The sequence below is a fragment of the Mustelus asterias genome, chromosome 10, assembly GCF_964213995.1.
Source record: "Mustelus asterias chromosome 10, sMusAst1.hap1.1, whole genome shotgun sequence".
Taxonomy (NCBI): Eukaryota; Metazoa; Chordata; class Chondrichthyes; order Carcharhiniformes; family Triakidae; genus Mustelus; species Mustelus asterias.
In genome coordinates, this window is record NC_135810.1 from 124,084,177 (window position 1) to 124,106,053 (window position 21,877).

Here is a 21,877-nt window from a genome sequence, read left to right on the forward strand (position 1 = left end):
AGGAAATCAGCATTAGTAGAGAAATGGTTTTGGGGAAATTGATGGGATTGAATGTGGATAAATCTCCAGGTCCTGATAAGCTTCATCCCAGAGTACTTAAGGAAGTGGCCCTGAAAATAATAGATCCATTGGTGGTTATTTTCCAAAATTCTTTGCACTCTGAAATAGTTCCTACACATTGGAGAGTAGCTAATGTAAGTCCACTATTCAAAAAAGGGAGGTAGAGAGAAAACAGGGAACTATAGACTAGTGAGCCTAATGTTGGTACTGGGGAAGTTGCTGGAGTCTATTATCAAGGATTTCATAACTCAGCATTTGGAAGGCAGTGGTATAATCAGACAAAGTCAGCATGGATTTACAATCGGGAAATCATGCTTGACAAATCTAATGGAATGTTTTGAGGATGTAACTGGTAGAGTTGACCAAGGAGAACCAGTGGATGTGGTTTATTTAGACTTTCAGAAGGCTTTCGACAAGGTCTCACATAGCAGACTACTATGTAAGGTTAAAGCATATGGGATTGCAGGTAATGTCTTGAGATGGATAGAAAGCTGGTTAGCAGATAGGAAGCAAAGAGTTGGAATAAATGGGTCTTTTTCTGATTGGCAGTCAGTGACTAGTGGGTTTCCGCAGGGATCTGTGCTGGGACCCCAATTGTTCACATTATATATTAATGATTTGGAAGAGGGAACTGAATGTATTATCTCCAAATTTGCAGGTGATACAAAGTTGGGTGGGAGGGTGAGCTGTGAGGAGGATGCAGAGATTCTTCAGTGTGATTTGAACAGGCTGAGTGTGTGGGTGTCTGCATGGCAGATGCAGTATAATGTGGATAAATGTGAGGTTATCCACTTTGGTAGCAATAATAGGAAGACAGATTATTATTTGAATGGGTGTTAATTGAGAGGTTGATACTCAGCGAGACCTTGGAGTCCTCGTGCCTCCGTCACTGAAAGTAAGCGGCAGGTACAGCAGGCAGTAAAGAAGGCAAATGGTATGTTGGCCTTCATAGCGAGAGGATTTGAGTATAGGGGTAGAGATGTTTCGCTGCAATTGTGTAGGGTGTTGGTGAGACCACACCTGGAGTACTGTGTGCAGTTTTGGTGTCCTTATCTGAGGAAGCTATCGAGGGAGTACAGCGAAGGTTTACCAGGCTGATTCCTGGGATGGCAGGACCGTCATATCAGGAGAGACTAAGTCAGTTAGGATTATATTCACTGGAGTTTAGAAGAGTGAGAGAGGATCTCATAGAAACTTATAAAATTCTAACAGGGTTAGACAGGGTAGATTCAGAAAGAATGTTCCCAATGGTGCGGGAGTCTAGAACTAGGGGTCATAGTGTGAGGATAAGGGGCAAACCATTTAGAACTGAGGTGAGGAGAAATTTCTTCACCCAGAGGGTGGTGAATGTGTGGAATTCATTACCACAGAAAGTAGTTGAGGCCAAAATGTGTGATTGCAAGAAGAAATTAGATACAGCTCTTGGGGCTAAAGGGATCAAAGAATATGGGGGGGAAGGGGGGGGATCAGGATATTGAATTTGATGATCAGCCATGATCAAAGTGAATGACGGAGCAGGCTCGAAGGGCCGAATGGCCTCCTCCTGCTTCTAGTTTCTATGTTATGTCTGGAACTCCCCCCGGAACCTCTGTCTCTCCGCTTTAAGATGCTCCTTTTGGTCACCTGACCTATTATTGCCTAATGTGCCTCTGTGTCTAATTCCGTCTGCTGTCACTGCCATGGCCCAACCTTGGTGCAGACTCTCTCCCCAACCTGCTCCCAATCTGGTGCCATCTCCATTTTGTCCTGAAGGTTTACAGCTCATTCTTCAATATGTGATCCGCATCACTGAGTCAGCTGTGCCAGTCTAGACATGGCACTGTGTGGGGGGGGGATTAGACAGTGGGGAAAGGAGGGGGTGACCTGGGGATCTTAACCCTGGATTGTTTTCAAAAGTGTGAACTTACTCTTCCTTTCCTTCTTTCACCCTGCCATCCTGAAACAGGTCCTCGATGAACTGCTGATTGGCCAGCCAGTAAATGATTGTGGAGAATTTGTCTGAGCAGCCGGTGAAAGCCTGACAGGTCAGTTCCAGTGACTTTCCTGTGTGACGGTAAAGATAAAGTTTGTAAATGCCGCGACAGTTCAGGGGCAACGCTGATCATAATCAAGGTGCAGGTTAAAGGTGTTTCACTGTGCCTGAGTGGGTCCCGCTCTCTCCCCAGAGACAGGAAGTTTCAGATTCAAGTTCCATAGTCTTCAGTCTTGTAAACAAGGCTGACAATCCCAGTGCCGCACTGTCAGAGGGTCAGTACTGAGGGAGTGCCGCACTGTCAGAGGGTCAGTACTGAGGGAGTGCCGCACTGTCAGAGGGTCAGTACTGGGGGAGTGCCGCACTGTCAGAGGGTCAGTACTGGGGGAGTGCCGCGCTGTCAGAGGGTCAGTACTGAGGGAGTGCCGCACTGTCAGAGGGTCAGTGCTGAGGGAGTGCCGCACTGTCAGAGGGTCAGTACTGAGGGAGTGCCGCACTGTCAGAGGGTCAGTACTGAGGGAGTGCCGCATTGTCAGAGGGTCAGTGCTGAGGGAGTGCTGCACTGTCAGAGGGTCAGTACTGAGGGAGTGCTGCACTGTCAGAGGGTCAGTACTGAGGGAGTGCCGCACTGTCAGAGGGTCAGTGCTGAGGGAGTGCCGCACTGTCAGAGGGTCAGTGCTGAGGGAGTGCCGCGCTGTCAGAGGGTCAGTACTGAGGGAATGCCGCACTGTCAGAGGGTCAGTACTGAGGGAATGCCGCACTGTCAGAGGGTCAGTGCTGAGGGAGTGCCGCACTGTCAGAGGGTCAGTACTGAGGGAGTGCCGCACTGTCAGAGGGTCAGTACTGGGGGAGTGCCGCACTGTCAGAGGGTCAGTACTGAGGGAGTGCCGCACTGTCAGAGGGTCAGTACTGAGGGAATGCCGCACTGTCAGAGGGTCAGTGCTGAGGGAGTGCCGCACTGTCAGAGGGTCAGTACTGAGGGAGTGCCGCACTGTCAGAGGGTCAGTACTGAGGGAGTGCCGCACTGTCAGAGGGTCAGTGCTGAGGGAGTGCCGCACTGTCAGTGTCAGTACTGAGGGAGTGCCGCACTGTCAGAGGGTCAGTACTGAGTGAGTGCTGCACTGTCAGAGGGTCAGTACTGAGGGAGTGCCACACTGTCAGAGGGTCAGTACTGAGGGAGTGCTGCACTGTCAGAGGGTCAGTGCTGAGGGAGTGCCGCACTGTTAGAGGATCAGTACTGAGGGAGCGCCGCACTGTCAGAGGGTCAGTACTGAGGGAGTGCTGCACTGTCAGAGGGTCAGTACTGAGGGAGTGCCGCACTGTCAGAGGGTCAGTACTGAGGGAACACTGCAATGACCCTCTGACAGTGCGGCACTCCCTCAGCGCTGAACTGTGTGTGTTAGCCTGGGGTCACATCTCTGGAAGGGACTTGAACCCACAAGTGTAGCTCAGCACAATCTGGCAATACAGCCAGAGTCTCTCACTCTGTTCAGACAGTGACGTTATCAATTGCACCAACAGTTTACACACCGTAGGCTTGTGGAGGAATGAAGGACGTACTTACCCAGCTCAGCGCTGACCCTTCTGCCAGTAGGTATGGTGATTGTCGGGAGAGCACTTCCTGCAGACCCTGTGAAGACAAAACCAAATCAATTCAACATGACCAAGAGATAACAGGGGCCTGAACACCACAAAGTCTACCTATTGCAAAGCAGCGCAACAAGAGGACGCCATTCAGCCCATCGAGCCTGTACTGCCATTCAATTAGATCATTGCTGATCCGCATTTCAGCTCTGTCCAATCACCTTGCTTCCTATCTTTGCCTAACTAAAGGATCTGATTTTGAAATTTTCACTGGAGTCCCAGCCTCAGGGCGGGGTGGGGGGGAGAGGGGGGCAGCGGAGGGTCAGATTCCCACTCCCCTTTGTGTGAGGAAATACTTCCTGACTCCGCGCCCCCCCCCCCCCCCCCACCCCTCTTAGTGTCCTGGCTCCTAATCTTAAAGTTCTGTCCCCTTGTAACATCCGAACATATGAATGAGGAGCAGGAGGAGGCCATTCAGCCCCTCGAGCCTACTCCACCATTCAATAAGATCATGGCTGATCAGATTATGTTTCGAATTCCACATCCCCAATCTACCCGATAACCTTTGGATTCTCTTACACAATAGGATTCTTTGCAATTTACCCCTTTTACTCCAGTGCCCCTCTGGTGAATCTGTGTTGTTCCCTCTCTCAGAACAATACACCCACCCTGAGCTTCTCACTGACTTGAGGGTGAGACCTGCTATTCAAACTGTAAGGTATTTCCCCAGTTTGCAGGAACTGGGGTTCATCCCATGAGGGGCAAAGATAAATAGCTTGGAGCAGGCTAAAAGAGTGTCGTGTTTCCGGTACCAGACTGGTCACCCAGAAAACATGAGTTCAAATCCCACCGGGGAAGTTTGACAATTTGCATTGGAATAAAAAGCTGGGATCAGCTGGGCGGCACGGTGGCACAGTGGTTAGCACTGCTGCCTTACTGTGCCAGGGACCCGGGTTCAATTCCCGGCTTGGGTCACTGTCTGTGCAGAGTCTGCACGTTCTCCCCATGTCTACATGGGTTTCCTCCGGGTGCTCCAGTTTCCTCCCACAGTCCAAAAGACATGCTGGTTACATATACTGGCTGTGCTAAATTCTCCCTCAGTGTACCCGAACAGGCACGGGAGTGTGGCAACTAGGGGATTTTCACAGTAATTTCATTGCAGTGTTAATGTAAGCCTACTTGTGACTAATAAATAAAAACTTTAAACTATTCCAATGTAGGAAATGCTACAGTCATTTTGTGCACAGCAAGATCCCATAAAGAGCAGTATGTTAATGAGCCATTAATCTGGATAGACTGGGATTTTTTCCCTGAAGCGAGGGTGATCTTATAGAGGTCTATAAAATAATGAGGGGCATAGATCAGCTAGATAGTCAACATCTTTTCCCAAAGGTAGGGGAGTCTAAAACTAGAGGGCATAGGTTTAAGGTGAGAGGGGAGCGATACAAAAGGGTCCAGAGGGGCAATTTTTTCACACAGAGGGTGGTGAGTGTCTGGAACAAGCTGCCAGAGGTAGTAGTAGAGGCGGGTACAATTTTGTCTTTTGAAAAGCATTCAGATAGTTACATGGGTAAGAGCTCGGGTCACTGTCTGTGTGGAGTTTGCACATTCTCCTCGTGTCTGCGTGGGTTTCCTCCGGGTGCTCCGGTTTCCTCCCACAGTCCAAAGATGTGCGGGTTAGGTTGATTGGCCATGCTAAAATTGCCCCTTAGAGTCCTGAGATGCGTAGGTTAGAGGGATGAGTGGGTAAATATGTGGGGGTAGGGCCTGGGTGGGATTGTGGTCGGTGCAGACTCGATGGGCCGAATGGCCTCCTTCTGCACTGTGGGGTTTCTATGATTTCTATGGGTATAGAGGGATATGGACCAAACGCGGTCAATTGGGACCAGCTTAGTGGTAAAAATTGGGTGACCTGGACAAGTTGGGCCGAAGGGCCTGTTTCCATGCTGTAAACCTCTGTGACTCTAATCTGTTTTTGGGATGTCGACTGAGGGATAAATATAGACCGGCACGGAGCAGAACTCGCCTGCCCTTTTTCAAACTAATTCTTCCACATCCACCTGCACAGGGAGATGGGAACCCCAGCTTAAGGTCTCATTGGAATCACAGCACCTCCAGCTGCACTCCCTCTGCTCTGGACTGGAGAGTCAGCCTTGATCTTTGTGTTCAGGTCCTGGAGTGGAATTTGAACCCAGAACCTTGTGATTCAGAGGCCTGGGTGCTGCCAGCAGACCCACAGTCTGTACAAAGTGTCAATGTGACTTGCTGGACTGGTTTTGATTGACTGTTGGGAGTGGGGCTGGAAGCTGACAGTTAACTTCAGGGATTCCCTCTTCTCTCATTTCCATTTGATGAGGAGGAGATGAGATGGTTGTGGAGCAGTGGGAAGAGGGGGAGAAACTGGGAGGGAATCAGGATCCTCCATCCATTATGAATGCGGTGCTAGCTCAATGCAGTAAAGCTCTATATTTGGATATAAATCTATTCTCCATCCTGAATGCTCCCCGCTACAGCTCACCTCACGTCAGCAGAATAAAGCAGCGATTTTCAAGCTAACCCATCAGCCAAGCAGAGGGTTTGGTACCTGGGAGTTTCCATCACAATAAACTCACTTTGATTTTCGTCTCCATCTCCTGAAAAATGAGCAGTCACGGTTCCGTTGCACAACATCAGCAAGGGCATCGCGACAGACCACGTTATATCCTGCCCTGGGATAAAAGAACAAACAGAATTCCAAGAGAGTGCCGCACTGTCAGAGGGTCAGTACTGAGGGAGTGCCGCACTGTCAGAGGGTCAGTGCTGAGGGAGTGCCGCACTGTCAGAGGGTCAGTACTGAGGGAGTGCCGCACTGTCAGAGGGTCGGTACTGAGGGAGTGCCGCACTGTCAGAGGGTCAGTACTGAGGGAGTGCCGCACTGTCAGAGGGTCAGTACTGAGGGAGTGCCGCACTGTCAGAGGGTCAGTACTGAGGGAGCGCCGCACTGTCAGAGGGTCAGTACTGAGGGAGTGCCGCACTGTCAGAGGGTCAGTACTGAGGGAGTGCCGCACTGTCAGAGGGTCAGTACTGAGGGAGCACCGCACTGTCAGAGGGTCAGTACTGAGGGAGTGCCGCACTGTCAGAGGGTCAGTACTGAGGGAGTGCCGCACTGTCAGAGGGTCAGTACTGAGGGAGTGCCGCACTGTCAGAGGGTGGGTACTCAGGGAGTGCCGCACTGTCAGAGGGTCAGTACTGAGGGAGTGCCGCACTGTCAGAGGGTCAGTACTGAGGGAGTGCCGCACTGTCAGAGGGTCAGTACTGAGGGAGTGCTGCTCTGTCAGAGGGTCAGTACTGAGGGAGTGCTGCACTGTCAGAGGGTCAGTACTGAGGGAGCACCGCACTGTCAGAGGGTCAGTACTGAGGGAGTGCCGCACTGTCAGAGGGTCAGTACTGAGGGAGTGCCGCACTGTCAGAGGGTCAGTACTGAGGGAGCACCGCACTGTCAGAGGGTCAGTACTGAGGGAGTGCCGCACTGTCAGAGGGTCAGTACTGAGGGAGTGCCGCACTGTCAGAGGGTCAGTACTGAGGGAGTGCCGCACTGTCAGAGGGTGGGTACTCAGGGAGTGCCGCACTGTCAGAGGGTCAGTACTGAGGGAGTGCCGCACTGTCAGAGGGTCAGTGCTGAGGGAGTGCCGCACTGTCAGAGGGTCAGTACTGAGGGAGTGCCGCACTGTCAGAGGGTCAGTACTGAGGGAGTGCCGCACTGTCAGAGGGTGGGTACTCAGGGAGTGCCGCACTGTCAGAGGGTCAGTACTGAGGGAGTGCCGCACTGTCAGAGGGTCAGTACTGAGGGAGTGCCGCACTGTCAGAGGGTCAGTACTGAGGGAGTGCTGCTCTGTCAGAGGGTCAGTACTGAGGGAGTGCTGCACTGTCAGAGGGTCAGTACTGAGGGAGCACCGCACTGTCAGAGGGTCAGTACTGAGGGAGTGCCGCACTGTCAGAGGGTCAGTACTGAGGGAGTGCCGCACTGTCAGAGGGTCAGTACTGAGGGAGCACCGCACTGTCAGAGGGTCAGTACTGAGGGAGTGCCGCACTGTCAGAGGGTCAGTACTGAGGGAGTGCCGCACTGTCAGAGGGTCAGTACTGAGGGAGTGCCGCACTGTCAGAGGGTGGGTACTCAGGGAGTGCCGCACTGTCAGAGGGTCAGTACTGAGGGAGTGCCGCACTGTCAGAGGGTCAGTGCTGAGGGAGTGCCGCACTGTCAGAGGGTCAGTACTGAGGGAGTGCCGCACTGTCAGAGGGTCAGTACTGAGGGAGTGCCGCACTGTCAGAGGGTGGGTACTCAGGGAGTGCCGCACTGTCAGAGGGTCAGTACTGAGGGAGTGCCGCACTGTCAGAGGGTCAGTACTGAGGGAGTGCCGCACTGTCAGAGGGTCAGTACTGAGGGAGTGCTGCTCTGTCAGAGGGTCAGTACTGAGGGAGTGCTGCACTGTCAGAGGGTCAGTACTGAGGGAGCACCGCACTGTCAGAGGGTCAGTACTGAGGGAGTGCCGCACTGTCAGAGGGTCAGTACTGAGGGAGTGCCGCACTGTCAGAGGGTCAGTACTGAGGGAGCACCGCACTGTCAGAGGGTCAGTACTGAGGGAGTGCCGCACTGTCAGAGGGTCAGTACTGAGGGAGTGCCGCACTGTCAGAGGGTCAGTACTGAGGGAGTGCCGCACTGTCAGAGGGTCAGTACTGAGGGAGTGCCGCACTGTCAGAGGGTCAGTACTGAGGGAGTGCCGCACTGTCAGAGGGTCAGTACTGAGGGAGTGCCGTACTGTCAGAGGGTGGGTACTCAGGGAGTGCCGCACTGTCAGAGGGTCAGTACTGAGGGAGTGCCGCACTGTCAGAGGGTCAGTACTGAGGGAGTGCCGCACTGTCAGAGGGTCAGTACTGAGGGAGTGCCGCACTGTCAGAGATGCCATTTTTTTGGAACAGATGTTAAGGAAATGTCCCATCTTCCTGCCCAGGTGGGCGTAAAGGATCCGTGCGCTGCGGAATTCCAAGGAATAGCTACTCATCTCCTTAAGGATGTTCAACTTACTGTTTGGAAACATTACATTTTTGATATTAAGGAGAAAACTTGCACCAGGTGAAGGGGCAGAAAGCAGAGAAACAAATTAATGTAAAAACAAAAAATGCTGGAAACACTCAGCTGCTCTGGCAGTGTCTGGGGAGAGAGATACAGATTTAACGTTTCAGACTGATGATCAGAATTGTTTCGAACAAAATGGTTTGGATTTGGAATTCACTGCCTCAGGAGCTGGCGGAAGCAGATTCAGCAACTTGGCAGGAATGGGAGAAAATGGATCATTTTATCAAACAGCCCGAAAAGACGAGATGAACTGAATGAACTCCTTCTGTGCTACAATATTCTATGAAGGAGGCCATTTGGCCCATTGGGCTGATCCAGCAGCATGACAGACCTATCCAACCTTTACAGATGCACCATAGAAAGCATTCTTTCTGGTTGTATCACAGCTTGGTCTGGCTCCTGCTCTGTCCAAGACTGCAAAAAAACTACAAAAGGTCGTGAATGTAGCCCTGTCCCATCACGCAAACCAGCCTCCCATCCATTGACTCTGTCTACACTCCCCGATGCCTCGGCAAAGCAGCCAGCATAATTAAGGACCCCCACGCACCCCGGACATTCTCTCTTCCTCCTTCTTCCATCGGGAAACAGATACAAAAGTCTGAGGTCACGTACCAATCGACTCAAGAACAGCTTCTTCCCTGCTATTGCCAGACTTTACAATGGACCTACCTCGCACTAAGTTGATCTTTCTCTACACCCTAGCAATGACTGTAACACTACATTCTGCACTCTCTCCTTTCCTTCTCTATGAACGGTATGCTTTGTCTGTATAGCGCGCAAGGAACAATACTTTTCACTGTATACCAACGCATGTGACAATAATAAATCAAATCAAAAAGTAATCCCGCTCTCCCTGCTCTCTTGCCCATGACCCCACAGAATAATCCTTTTCTGAATGCTTCTCCAATTGCCTTTGGGAAGTTCCTATTGAATCTGCTTCCACCGCCCTTTCAGGCAGCATCTTCCAGATCATGACAACTCGCTGCATAAAACAAAACATTCTCCCCTTTCATTCTTTAGTCAATTACCTCAAATCTGTATCATCAGGTTACTAACCCTCCTGTCCTGGGTAATGGTTTATAATTGTCATCCTAACAAAAGTGATTTCAATAGATGATAAACGGTGGCAGGAGAGATTTTACCAGAACCTTCCAATATTTATTTATTGATGTTATTATAGTTTAATATTTTTATGCTTTCGACCATTTTTATCATAAACAGAGAAAAGTGCGAATCCTCACCAATCCAGTGCTTCCCGAACCTCTTGGCTGTCATTGTCAATCGGCTTGAATTTGCACAGTTGATGTCAGATCTCCGACCATATCTGTCAGGCTGTTTATATCTTTACAAAATCACTTCCTTATCTCGTCATGAAACCACATGACTTCCTTCGTTGCTTTATTTTCAGGGTATTTTTGGCGCTGGTTGGTGCGCTGCGGTGTGATACTGCTCCTTTCAGTGACTTCAGGGGGACTGTATCACTCACTGATATGGTGCCCCGTCCTGATTGTAATCCCGTTTCCAATCCAATTCCCAGTCCAGATTCAAGGGTTGAACCGGTTTCTACTCTTGGCTAACATCTATGAACATGCACTTCCCAACCCAGCAACAATAGACTAATAATCCAGAAACTCAGCTAATGTTCTGGGGACCCGGGTTCGAATCCCACCACGGCAGATGGTGGAATTTGAATTCAGTAAAATATATCTGTAATTAAGAATCTACTGATGACCATGAAACCATTGTCGATTGTTGGAAAAACCCATCTGGTTCACGAATGTCCTTTAGGGAAGGAAATCTGCCGTCCTTACCTGGTCTGGCCTACATGTATCTCCAGAGCCACAGCAATGTGGTTGACTCTTAACTGTCCTCCGAACAAGGGTAACTAGGGATGGGCAATAAATGCTGGCCAGGCAGCGACACCCATGTCCCACGAGTGAATAAAAAATGATTAGTATTCCAGCTGGGTTCCCCCCTCCCAGTATCTGGCCACTGAACCCAACTGTAGCTGACCTACCCCTGCCCAGTTATCATCAGTTAATTCAATTGACAGGGCCTAAGGTCTTCCTGACATACTGGGCGAAGTAACCACAAACTTGGTCAATGAGATGGGTTTTAAGGAGCAACGCACATATGTCGAAACGTACAATTTGGGAGCAGGAGTAGGCCACTCGGCCCATCATGCTGATTCTGCCATTCAATAAGATCTTGGCTCATCTGACTATAACCTCCTGCCTGCCCCGATAACTCTGGACTCCCTTATCAATCAAAATTCAATCTATGTCAGGCCTAAAGGATATTCAATCAGCCTGTCCCCAACGCTCTCTGTGGAAGAGAATTCCACAGACTCATTACTCTCTCTGTGAGAAAAACATTCTCCTCACCTTCATCTTTAAACAGCGTCCTCCAGTTCTGGTTCTTCCAGGAGGGGAAATTTAAATAACTAAAGGATAAGAGAGAGGCGGAAGGGTTTGGGGGTGGGGGGGACGGCGGGGGGGGGGGGGGGGGGGGGGGTGGGGTTGGAGAGAGAGAGAGGGTAAGGGGAGGAGAAGCAGAGGGGGGAGGAGGGAGGGAATGGGGAGGTGAAGAGGGGACGAGGTGAGGGGGATGAAAGAGGGAGGGGAGGAGAAGGAGAGAGGTGGGGGGGTGAGAGGGAGGAGGGTAGGGGAGGGGAGAAGAGAGGTTGAGGGAGGGAATTCCAGAGTGTAGGGTCTAGGCAACTGCAGCAGAGCCATCAAGGGGTGGAGTGAATAAAGTCAGGGATGTATCAGAGGGCAGAATTAGAGGAGTGCAGCAATCTCAGAATTGTGGGGCGAGAGGAGATTCCAGAGATTGGAAAGAGCGCGAGGGGCGGCAGAGATCTGAAAACAAGGATGAGAATTTTGGAATTGTTGGGAATTTTTATACACTGTGGACAATTGCTTAAAATTAGATTAAATTATTAAAAATGAGATTTTGAACAAGTTAACTGGCTGAGAACTGAGGGGCCCAGGAGATTAATTTTACCTGTTGATGGGGGGGGTGGCGGGGGGGGGGGAGGGGGGGAGAGGAGGGGGTGGCGGGGGGTGGTCTCAGAGTGAGTGCTCAGCACACAGATTGAATATAGATTCACAATTGATGGAGAATTGGCTGTGTATCTGGGTAAGGCTGACATTGCTGCTTTCTGGATAATGTTTTTTAAAAGTTTATTTATTAGCATCACAAGTAGGCTTACATTAACACTGCAATGAAGTCACTGTGAAAATCTCCCAGCCTGTTCGGGTACACTGAGGGAGAATTTATCATGGCCAATCAACCTAATTCGCACATTTTTGGGCTGTGGGAGGAAACCGGAGCACCCAGAGGAAACCCACGCAGACACGGGGAGAATGTGCAGACTCACACAGACAGTGACCTAAGCTCGGAATTGGGTCCCTGATGCTGTGAAGCAGCAGTGCTAACCACTGTGCCACCGTAACACCAGTTGGTCCCATTCACCCACCACCCCATGCTCACTGACCCACACTGCCTTCCGCTCCTGCAACAACTCCATTTGAAAATTCTCATCCTGGTTTTCAAATACCTCCCGAGCCTCATCCTTCCCAATCTCTGGAATCTCCTCCAGCTCCACAACTCCCGAGATCTCTGCATTCCTTGGATTCTGGCCTCCTCATCATTCTCAATTTCAATCCCTCCAACACTGGTGGTTGCGCCTTCAGCTGCCTGGACCCAGAGCTCTAGAATTCCCTCTGTAAATCTCTCCACTTCTCTCTCTCCTCCTTTAAAACAATCCTTAAAATCTGTATCTTAAACTTAGCTTTTGGTCAATAGTCTAAATATCTCCTGTTGTGGTTGAAAATCAAATTCTGTTTCACAATCAGTCCATGAAAAGACCTTGGGATGTTTTGCTCAATAGAAGGTGCTATATAAATGCAAGTTGTTCTTGTTGAGGGCGTTCTCTATCTGTTTTTTGACTCACGCATAAGATTAAATGGCAGTTGGGAAGCGTTGAGAGTTATGAGTTTGAGTGACTGATTGAGCAGGATTACATTTCTCTCCTCTGTCTCTGTCAGATGTTCAGGGATAAACATGATAGTGTTAAATTAAATATTTTATCAGTTAATTACCAAGGAAGTATATTGTTGTTAGGGCACTAGAGGGAGCTTTACTCTGTATCTAACCCCGTGCTGTACCTGTCCTGGGAGTGTTTGATGGGGACAGTGTAGAGGGAGCGTTACTCTGTATCTAACCCCGTGCTGTGCCTGTCCTGGGAGTGTTTGATGAGGGACAGTGTAGAGGGAGCTTTACTCTGTATCTAACCCCGTGCTGTACCTGTCCTGGGAGTGTTTGATGGGGACAGTGTAGAGGGAGCGTTACTCTGTATCTAACCCCGTGCTGTACCTGTCCTGGGAGTGTTTGATGGGGACAGTGTAGAGGGAGCTTTACTCTGTATCTAACCCCGTGCTGTACCTGTCCTGGGAGTGTTTGATGGGGGACAGTGTAGAGGGAGCTTTACTCTCTATCTAACCCTGTGCTGTACCTGTCCTGGGAGTGTTTGATGGGGACAGTGTAGAGGGAGCGTTACTCTGTATCTAACCCCGTGCTGTACCTGTCCTGGGAGTGTTTGATGGGGACAGTGTAGAGGGAGCGTTACTCTGTATCTAACCCCGTGCTGTACCTGTCCTGGGAGTGTTTGATGGGGACAGTGTAGAGGGAGCTTTACTCTGTATCTAACCCCGTGCTGTACCTGTCCTGGGAGTGTTTGATGGGGGACAGTGTAGAGGGAGCTTTACTCTCTATCTAACCCGTGCTGTACTTGTCCTGGGAGTGTTTGATGGGGACAATGTAAGAAACATAGAAAAACTACAGCACAAAACAGACCCTTCGGCCCCACAAGTTGTGCCGAACATATCCCTACCTTTTAGGCCTACCTATAACCCTCCATCCTATTAAGTCCCATGTACTCATCCAGGAGCCTCTTAAAAGACCCTATTGAGTTTGCCTCCACCACCACTGACGGCAGCCGATTCCACTCGCCCACCACTCTCTGTGTGAAAAACTTCCCCCTATCATTTCCCCTGTACCTACCCCCCAGCACCTTAAACCTGTGTCCTCTCGTAGCAGACATTTCCACCCTGGGAAAAAGCCTCTGAGAGTCCACCCGATCTATGCCTCTCAACATCTTATATACCTCTATTGGGTCCCCTCTCATCCTACGTCTCTCCAAGGAGAAAAGACCGAGCTCCCTCAGCCTATCCTCATAAGGCATGCCACCTAATTCAGGCAACATCCTTGTAAATCTCCTCTGCACCCTTTCAATCTTTTCCACATCCTTCCTGTAATGAGGCGACCAGAACTGAGCACAGTACTCCAAGTGGGGTCTGACGAGGGTCTTATTCAGCTGCATCATTATCCCCGGACTCCTAAACTCAATCCCTCGATTGATAAAGGCCAGCACACCATACGCCTTCTTAACCACCTCCTCCACCTGCGGGGCCGATTTTAGAGTCCTATGGACACGGACCCCAAGGTCCTTCTGATCCTCTACAGTACTAGGAGTCTTTCCCTTTATATTGTACTCCTTCATCCCATTTGACCTGTCAAAATGTACCACTACGCATTGATCTGGGTTGAAGTCCATCTGCCACTTCTCCGCCCAGTCTTGCATCCTATCTATGTCCCTCTGTAACTTCTGACATCCCTCCAGACTATCCATAACCCCACCAACCTTTGTGTCGTCGGCAAACTTACCAACCCATCCCTCCACTTCCTCATCCAGGTCATTTATGAAAATGACAAACAGCAAGGGTCCCAGAACAGATCTCTGGGGCACACCACTGGTGACCAACCTCCATTTAGAAAAAGACCCATCTATACCCACTCTCTGCCTCCTTTGGGCAAGCCAGTTCTGGATCCACAGGGCAGCAGCCCCTTGGATCCCATGCCCTCTCACTTTTTCTAGAAGCCTTGCATGGGTGACCTTATCGAACGCCTTGCTAAAATCCATATAAACCACATCTACCGCTTTCCCTTCGTCAATGTGTTTAGTCACATTTTTGAAGAACTCCACCAGGCTCGTAAGGCACGATCTGCCTTTGACAAAGCCATGCTGAGTATTCTTGAGCATACTAAACCTCTCTAAATGCTCATAAATCCTGTCCCTCAGAATCTTCTCCATCAGCTTACCAACCACTGAGGTTAGACTCACCGGTCGGTAATTTCCTTGGCTATCCCTATTCCCCTTCTTGAAAATAGGAACCACATCCGCAATCCTCCAATCCTCCGGCACCCCTTCCGTCTCCATCGACGACGCAAAGATCATCGCCAGAGGCTCTGCAATCTCTTCCCTCGCCTCCCACAGTAACCTGGGGTACATCCCATCCGGACCCGGCGACTAATCTATCTTGATGCCATTCAAAGATTCCAGCACAACCTATTTGTTAAATTCCACATACTCAATCTTTTCAGTCCACCGCAAGCCCGCAGTACATCCACCCAGGTCCTTCTCCTCTGTGAAAACCGAGGCAAAATACTCATTAAGCACCTCTGCCATTTCTACTGGTTCCGTACAGATTTTCCCGCCTTCACCTTTTATGGGCCCTATTCCTTCACGTCTCATCCTTTTACTCTTCACATATTTATAGAACGCCTTAGGGTTTTCCTTAATCCTACCTGCCAAGGCTTTCTCGTGACCCCTTCTGGCTCTCCTAATTTCCTTCTTTAGTCCCTTCCTACAAGCCGTATACTCATCTAAATCCCTATCTTTGCCAAGCTCTCTGAACCTTTTGTACGCTTTCCTTTTCTTCTCGACTAGGCCCCGCACAGCTTTCGTGCACCACGGTTCCTTTAACCAACCAACTCCTCCCTGTCTGCTCGGAACGTTGTCCTGTAGAACTCTAGACAGACATTCCTTGAAAAACTGCCACCTCTCTTCAGTACATTTCCCCAAGAATACCTCCTTCCAATTCACTCCTCTAAGTGAAGCCTTATGTCTTCATATTTCCCCTTACTCCATATAAACGCTTTCCTAGCTTGCCTGATCCTCTCTTTTTCCAATGCAAGCATAAAGGAGATAGAGTTATGATCGCTATCCCCAAGATGCTCTCCCACTGAGAGATCTGACAACTGTCCAGGTTCATTGGTCAGTATCAGATCAAGTACAGCCTCTCCTCTTGTAGGCTTGTCCATATGCTGTGTCAGGAAAGCCTCCTGAACACACCTAATGAACTCCTCCCCATCCAATCCCCTTACCCTAGGGATATTCCAATCTATGTTTGGAAATTAAAGTCTCCCATCACAACAACTCTGCTATTATTGCAGCTCTCCAGGATCTGTTTCCCTATCCGCTCCTCCACCTCCCTGTTACTATTGGGCGGCCTATAGAAAACTCCCAGCAAAGTGATCGACCCCTTCCCACTCCGAACTTCCACCCACAGAGACTCTGTAGACAATCCCTCCACAGCATACACCCTCTCTACAGCTGTGACACTATCCCTGATCAGCAGTGCCACTCCACCCCCTCTCGGAATAAATGGGTGTTTTTCTGGTTGGAGGAAGGTAACTAGTGGCGTGCCGCAGGGATCGGTACTCGGGCCGCAACTGTTTACCATTTATATAGATGATCTGGAGGAGGGGACGGAGTGTAGGGTAACGAAGTTTGCAGACGACACAAAGATAAGTGGAAAAGTGAATCGTGTGGAGGACGGAGAAGATCTGCAGAGAGATTTGGACAGGCTGAGTGAGTGGGCGAGGATATGGCAAATGGAGTATAACGTTGATAAATGCGAGGTTATACACTTTGGAGGAAATAATAACAAATGGGATTACTATCTCAATGGAAACAAATTAAAACATGCTACCGTGCAAAGGGACCTGGGGGTCCTTGTGCATGAGACGCAAAAGCCCAGTCTGCAGGTACAACAGGTGATCAAGAAGGCAAATGGGATGTTGGCCTATATTGCGAGGGGGATAGAATATAAAAGCAGGGATGTCTTGATGCACCTGTACAGGGCATTGGTGAGGCCGCAGCTGGAATACTGTGTGCAGTATTGGTCCCCTTATATGAGGAAGGATATATTGGCATTGGAGGGAGTGCAGAGAAGGTTCACCAGGTTGATACCGGAGATGAGGGGTTTGGATTATGAGGAGAGGCTGAGGAGATTGGGTTTGTACTCGTTGGAGTTTAGAAGGATGAGGGGGGATCTTATGGAGACTTATAAGATAATGCGGGGGCTGGATAGGGTGGAGGCGGAGAGATTCTTTCCACTTAGTAAGGAAGTTAAAACTAGAGGACACAGCCTCAAAATAAAGGGGGGTCGGTTTAAGACAGAGTTGAGGAGGAACTTCTTCTCCCAGAGGGTGGTGAATCTCTGGAATTCTCTGCCCACTGAGGTGGTGGAGGCTACCTCGCTGAATATGTTTAAAGCGTGGATGGATGGATTCCTGATCGGTAAGGGAATTAAGGGTTATGGGGATCAGGCGGGTAAGTGGTACTGATCCATGTCAGATCAGCCATGATCTTATTGAATGGCGGGGCAGGCTCGAGGGGCTAGATGGCCTACTCCTGCTCCTATTTCTTATGTTCTTATGTTCTCTTGCCTCCCTCCCTGTCTTTCCTGAAACATCTGAATCCCGGCACCTGGAGTATCCAGTCCTGTCCCTGAGACATCCAAGTCTCCGTAATGGCCACCACATCACATTTCCAGGCATCGATCCACGCTCTGAGCTCATCCCCTTTATACACTATACTCCTGGCATTAAAGTAAACACATCTCAATCCTTTGGCCTGAGCTCACCCCTTCTCTATCTCCTGTCCATCCTCCCTCTTGCACTGTCTATAACCCTCCTCTGTTTGCGAGCTAACTTACTCGCTCCCAGTCACCTCGTCTCGATCCCCTCCCCCCAACCTATCTAGTTTAAACTCTCCCCAGTAGCCTTAGCCAACATTCCCGCCAGGATATTGGTCCCCCTGGGATTCAAGTGCCACCCATTTTGTGTGTACAGGTCACACCTGCCCCTAAAGAGGTCCCAATGTAGATAGAGCTTTACTCTGTACCTAACCCCATGCTGTACCCGTCCTGGGAGTGTTTGATAGGGACAGTGTAGAGGGAGCTTTACTCTGTACCTAACCCCATGCTGTACCCGTCCTGGGAGTGTTTGATAGGGACAGTGTAGAGGGAGCTTTACTCTGTATCTAACCCTGTGCTGTGATTAGATTAGATTGTTAGTCATGAAGAATTTTACAAAACTCCCTAGATTCGGGGAAGATCCCATTAGATTGGAAGGGTGCAAATGTAACTCCTTTATTCAAAAAGATCGTGACATCGATTCCATTCCCCAAATTGTGATCAGTGAGGAAATTAGGAAGAGACCGACCTGAGCAGGAATGGAAAAATCACTAAAAGGACAAAATGTGACTCAGCAGCGTCATTCTTCATGGTCTTATGTCATTGAGGTTACACTGCGTTAGATAACACAATGAGTTCTGACGCAATCTAATCCCATCCCAGCACAATAGTCTCACTTGTCACATGACGAAACTTGATGATGTTACCTTGCAGGGTAACGCGCTCACCCCGAGTCACAAGGACATGAGTTCAAGTTCCATTCAGCACAAAAAATCCAGTCTGACACACACGGGACAGTACTGAGGGAGTGCCGCACTGTCAGTCAGTCCTGAGGGAGTGCCGCACTGTCAGAGGGTCAGTACAGAGAGAGTGCCGCACTGTCAGGGTCAGTACTGAGGGAGTGCCGCACTGTCAGAGGGTCAGTACTGAGGGAGTGCCGCACTGTCAGAAAGTCAGTCCTGAGGGAGTGCCGCACTGTCAGAGAGTCAGTACTGAGGGAGTGCCGCACTGTCAGATGGTCAGTACTGAGGGAGTGCCGCACTGTCAGAGGGTCAGTACTGAGGGAGTGCCGCACTGTCAGAGGGTCAGTACTGAGGGAGTGCCGCACTGTCAGAGGGTCAGCGCTGAGGGAGTGCCGCACTGTCAGAGGGTCAGCGCTGAGGGAGTGCCGCACTGTCAGAGGGTCAGCGCTGAGGGAGTGCCGCACTGTCAGAGGGTCAGCGCTGAGGGAGTGCCACACTGTCAGAGGGTCAGCGCTGTGGGAGTGCCGCACTGTCAGAGGATCAGCACTGACGGAGTGCCGCACTGTCAGAGGGTCAGTACTGTGGGAGTGCCGCACTGTCAGAGGGTCAGTACTGAGGGAGAGCCGCACTGTCGGAGGGTCAGTGCTGAGGGAGTGCCGCACTGTCAAAGGGTCAGTACTGAGGGAGTGCCGCACTGTCAGAGGGTCAGTACTGAGGGAGTGCCGCACTGTCAGAGGGTCAGTACTGAGAGAGTGCCGCACTGTCAGAGGGTCAATACTGAGGAAGTGCCGCACTGTCAAAGGGTCAGTGCTGAGGGAGTGCTGCACTGTCAGAGGGTCAGTACTGAGGGAGTGCCGCACTGTCAGAGAGTCAGTACTGAGGGAATGCCGCACTGTCAGAGGGTCAGTACTGGGGGAGTGCCGCACTGTCGGAGGGTCAGTACTGAGGGAGTGACGCACTGTCAGAGGGTCAGTACTGAGGGAGTGCCGCACTGTCAGAGGGTCAGTACTGAGGGAGTGCTGAACTGTCAGAGGGTCAGTACTGAGGGAGTGCCGCACTGTCAGCGGGTCAGTACTGAGGGAGTGCCGCACTGTCAAAGGGTCAGTACTGAGGGAGTGCCGCACTGTCAAAGGGTCAGTACTGAGGGAGTGCCGCACTGTCAAAGGGTCAGTGCTGAGGGAGTGCCGCACTGTCAGAGGGTCAGTACTGAGGGAGTGCTGCACTGTCAGAGGGTCAGTACTGAGGGAGTGCCGCACTGTCAGAGGGTCAGTACTGAGGAAGTGCCGCACTATACAAAGCATACTGTTCATAGAGAAGGAAAGGAGAGTGTGCAGAATATAGTGTTACGGTCATAACTAAGGTGTAAAGTAAGATCCACTTAGTGAGAGGCAAGTCCATTCTGAAGTCTATTGGCAGCAGGGAAGAAGCTGTTCTTGAGTCGGTTGGTACGTGACCTCAGTCTTTTGTATCTTTTTCATAGAACATAGAAAGCCACAGCACAAACAGGCCCTTCGGCCCACAAGTTGCGCCGATCACATCCCCACCTCTAGGCCTATCTATAGCCCTCAATCCCATTAAATCCCATGTACTCATCCAGAAGTCTCTTAAAAGACCCCAACGAGTTTGCCTCCACCAGCACCGACATCAGCCGATTCCACTCACCCACCACCCTCTGAGTGAAAAACTTACCCCTGACATCTCCTCTGTACCTACCCCCCAGCACCTTAAACCTGTGTCCTCTCATAGCAACCATTTCAGCCCTTGGAAATAGCCTCTGAGAGTCTAACCTATCCAGACCTCTCAACATCTTGTAAACCTCTATCAGGTCACCTCTCATCCTTCGTCTCTCCAGGGAGAAGAGACCAAGCTCCCTCAACCTATCCTCATAAGGCATGCCCCCCAATCCAGGCAACATCCTTGTAAATCTCCTCTGCACCCTTTCAATGGCTTCAACATCTTTCCTGTAATGAGGTGACCAGAACTGCGCGCAGTACTCCAAGTGGGGTCTAACCAGGGTCCTATAAAGCTGCAGCATTATCTCCCGACTCCTAAACTCAATCCCTCGATTAATGAAGGCCAGTACGCCGTACGCCTTCCTGACCGCATCCTCCACCTGCGAGGCCGATTTAAGAGTCCTATGGACCCGGACCCCAAGGTCCTTCTGATCCTCTACACTGCTAAGAATGGTACCCTTGGTTTCCCGACGGAAGAAAGTGGAAGAGAGAATGTCCGGAGTGCGTGGGGTCCTTAATTATGCTGGCTGCTTTGCCGAGGCAGTGGGAAGTGTAGACAGAGTCAATGGATGGGAGGCTGGTTTGCGTAATGGATTGGGCTACATTTACGACCCTTTGTAGTTTATTGCAGTCTTGGGCAGAGCAGGAGCCACACCAAGCTGTGATACAACCAGAAAGAATGCTTTTTATGATGCATCTGTAAAAGTTGGTGAAAGTCATAGCGGACATGCCAAATTTCCTCAGTCGCCTGAGAAAGTAGAATTTAGGAAATTTTGGAAGATTACAACCAATGCATCCACTTCCTTTAAGCCTCTCAGATGCAGGTCATCAGATCCAAGAGACTGGTCAGCCTTTAGTTCCATTAGGTTTCCTGGTACTCTTTCTCTGGTGATCAGAATTGTTTTAAATTTCTCTCTCCCCTTTGCCTTTTGGTTTCCTACTAAGTCCTCTACTTTGAAGACAGATACAAAACGCTTGTTCAAAGTCATAGCTATTTTCTTATTTTTCATCATTGATTATCCAGGCTCAGCCTCTAAGGGACCCAACCCTTATTTTAGCTATTCTCTTCACTTGTTGAACGGCCAGGGAACAGGCTTTTTAAGATCTTTGTTTTAAGATCTGATGAGATAGGATTAATTTAAAAAACTCATAATAAAGGAGTCTCCAAACAACAGCAATCATAACGTGATAGGATTTCACATTTAGTTTGGGGGTGAGAAATATGGGTCTGAAATTAGCATCTTAAATAAATGAAATTACAAGGATATGAATACAGAATTGGTTGAATGAGAATCTCAATAAAGATACACTGAGAAAGAAAGATGCTATGAGAAGGATTCACCATGCATAGGGAATTCACCATCTGTCTGTGTTATTTTTTTTATTTCTCACTTGCTCCCAATTTTCCCCCTTTATTGGATTTTTAGTCTTTTTTTTGGGGTTTTGAAAATTTTCCAAATCCTCTGGACTATCACTAATCTTTACTGCATTGTACAATTTTCTTTCAATTCAATATCACCCTTAACCCCCTCAGTTAGCTATGCATGGTGAATCCTTCTCATAGCATCTTTCTTTCTCAGTACATCTTTATTGAGATTCTAATTGAACCAATTCTGTATTCATATCCTTGTAATTTCCTTTATTTGAGACACTAATTTCAGACCCATATTTCTCACCCTCAAACTGAATGTGAAATCCTATCACGTTATGATAGCTATTGTTTGGAGAATCCTTTATTATGAGTTTTTAATTAATCTTATCATCAGATCTAAAATAAAATCTTAAAAAGTCTGTTTCCTGGCTGGTTCAGAATGTATTGTTCTAAAGTTTTTGTCCCAAATTCAATC

At 49.6% G+C, this 21,877-nt stretch overlaps 1 protein-coding gene across 7 annotated transcripts in view; it reads right to left on the reverse strand.

Annotated features, from left to right (window-relative positions):
- Positions 1-21,877, reverse strand: part of LOC144499965 (interleukin-1 receptor type 2-like) — a 1,647,203-nt gene that overhangs the window by 5,268 nt on the left and 1,620,058 nt on the right. For 2 of the 7 annotated variants that reach the window (XM_078222701.1, XM_078222702.1), the window contains exons 1-4: positions 9,971-11,123; positions 6,229-6,324; positions 3,597-3,662; positions 1,968-2,103 (exon numbers count right to left, since the gene is read on the reverse strand). In XM_078222701.1, coding sequence (XP_078078827.1) covers positions 1,968-2,103; positions 3,597-3,662; positions 6,229-6,324; positions 9,971-10,004 — 332 coding nt within the window. In that variant the 5' untranslated portion in view covers positions 10,005-11,123. Of the gene's footprint in view, positions 1-1,967; positions 2,104-3,596; positions 3,663-6,228; positions 6,746-8,264; positions 11,124-21,877 lie in introns of those variants that run through there. The other 5 variants (XM_078222704.1, XM_078222703.1, XM_078222705.1 and 2 more) reach the window with 5 other exon arrangements.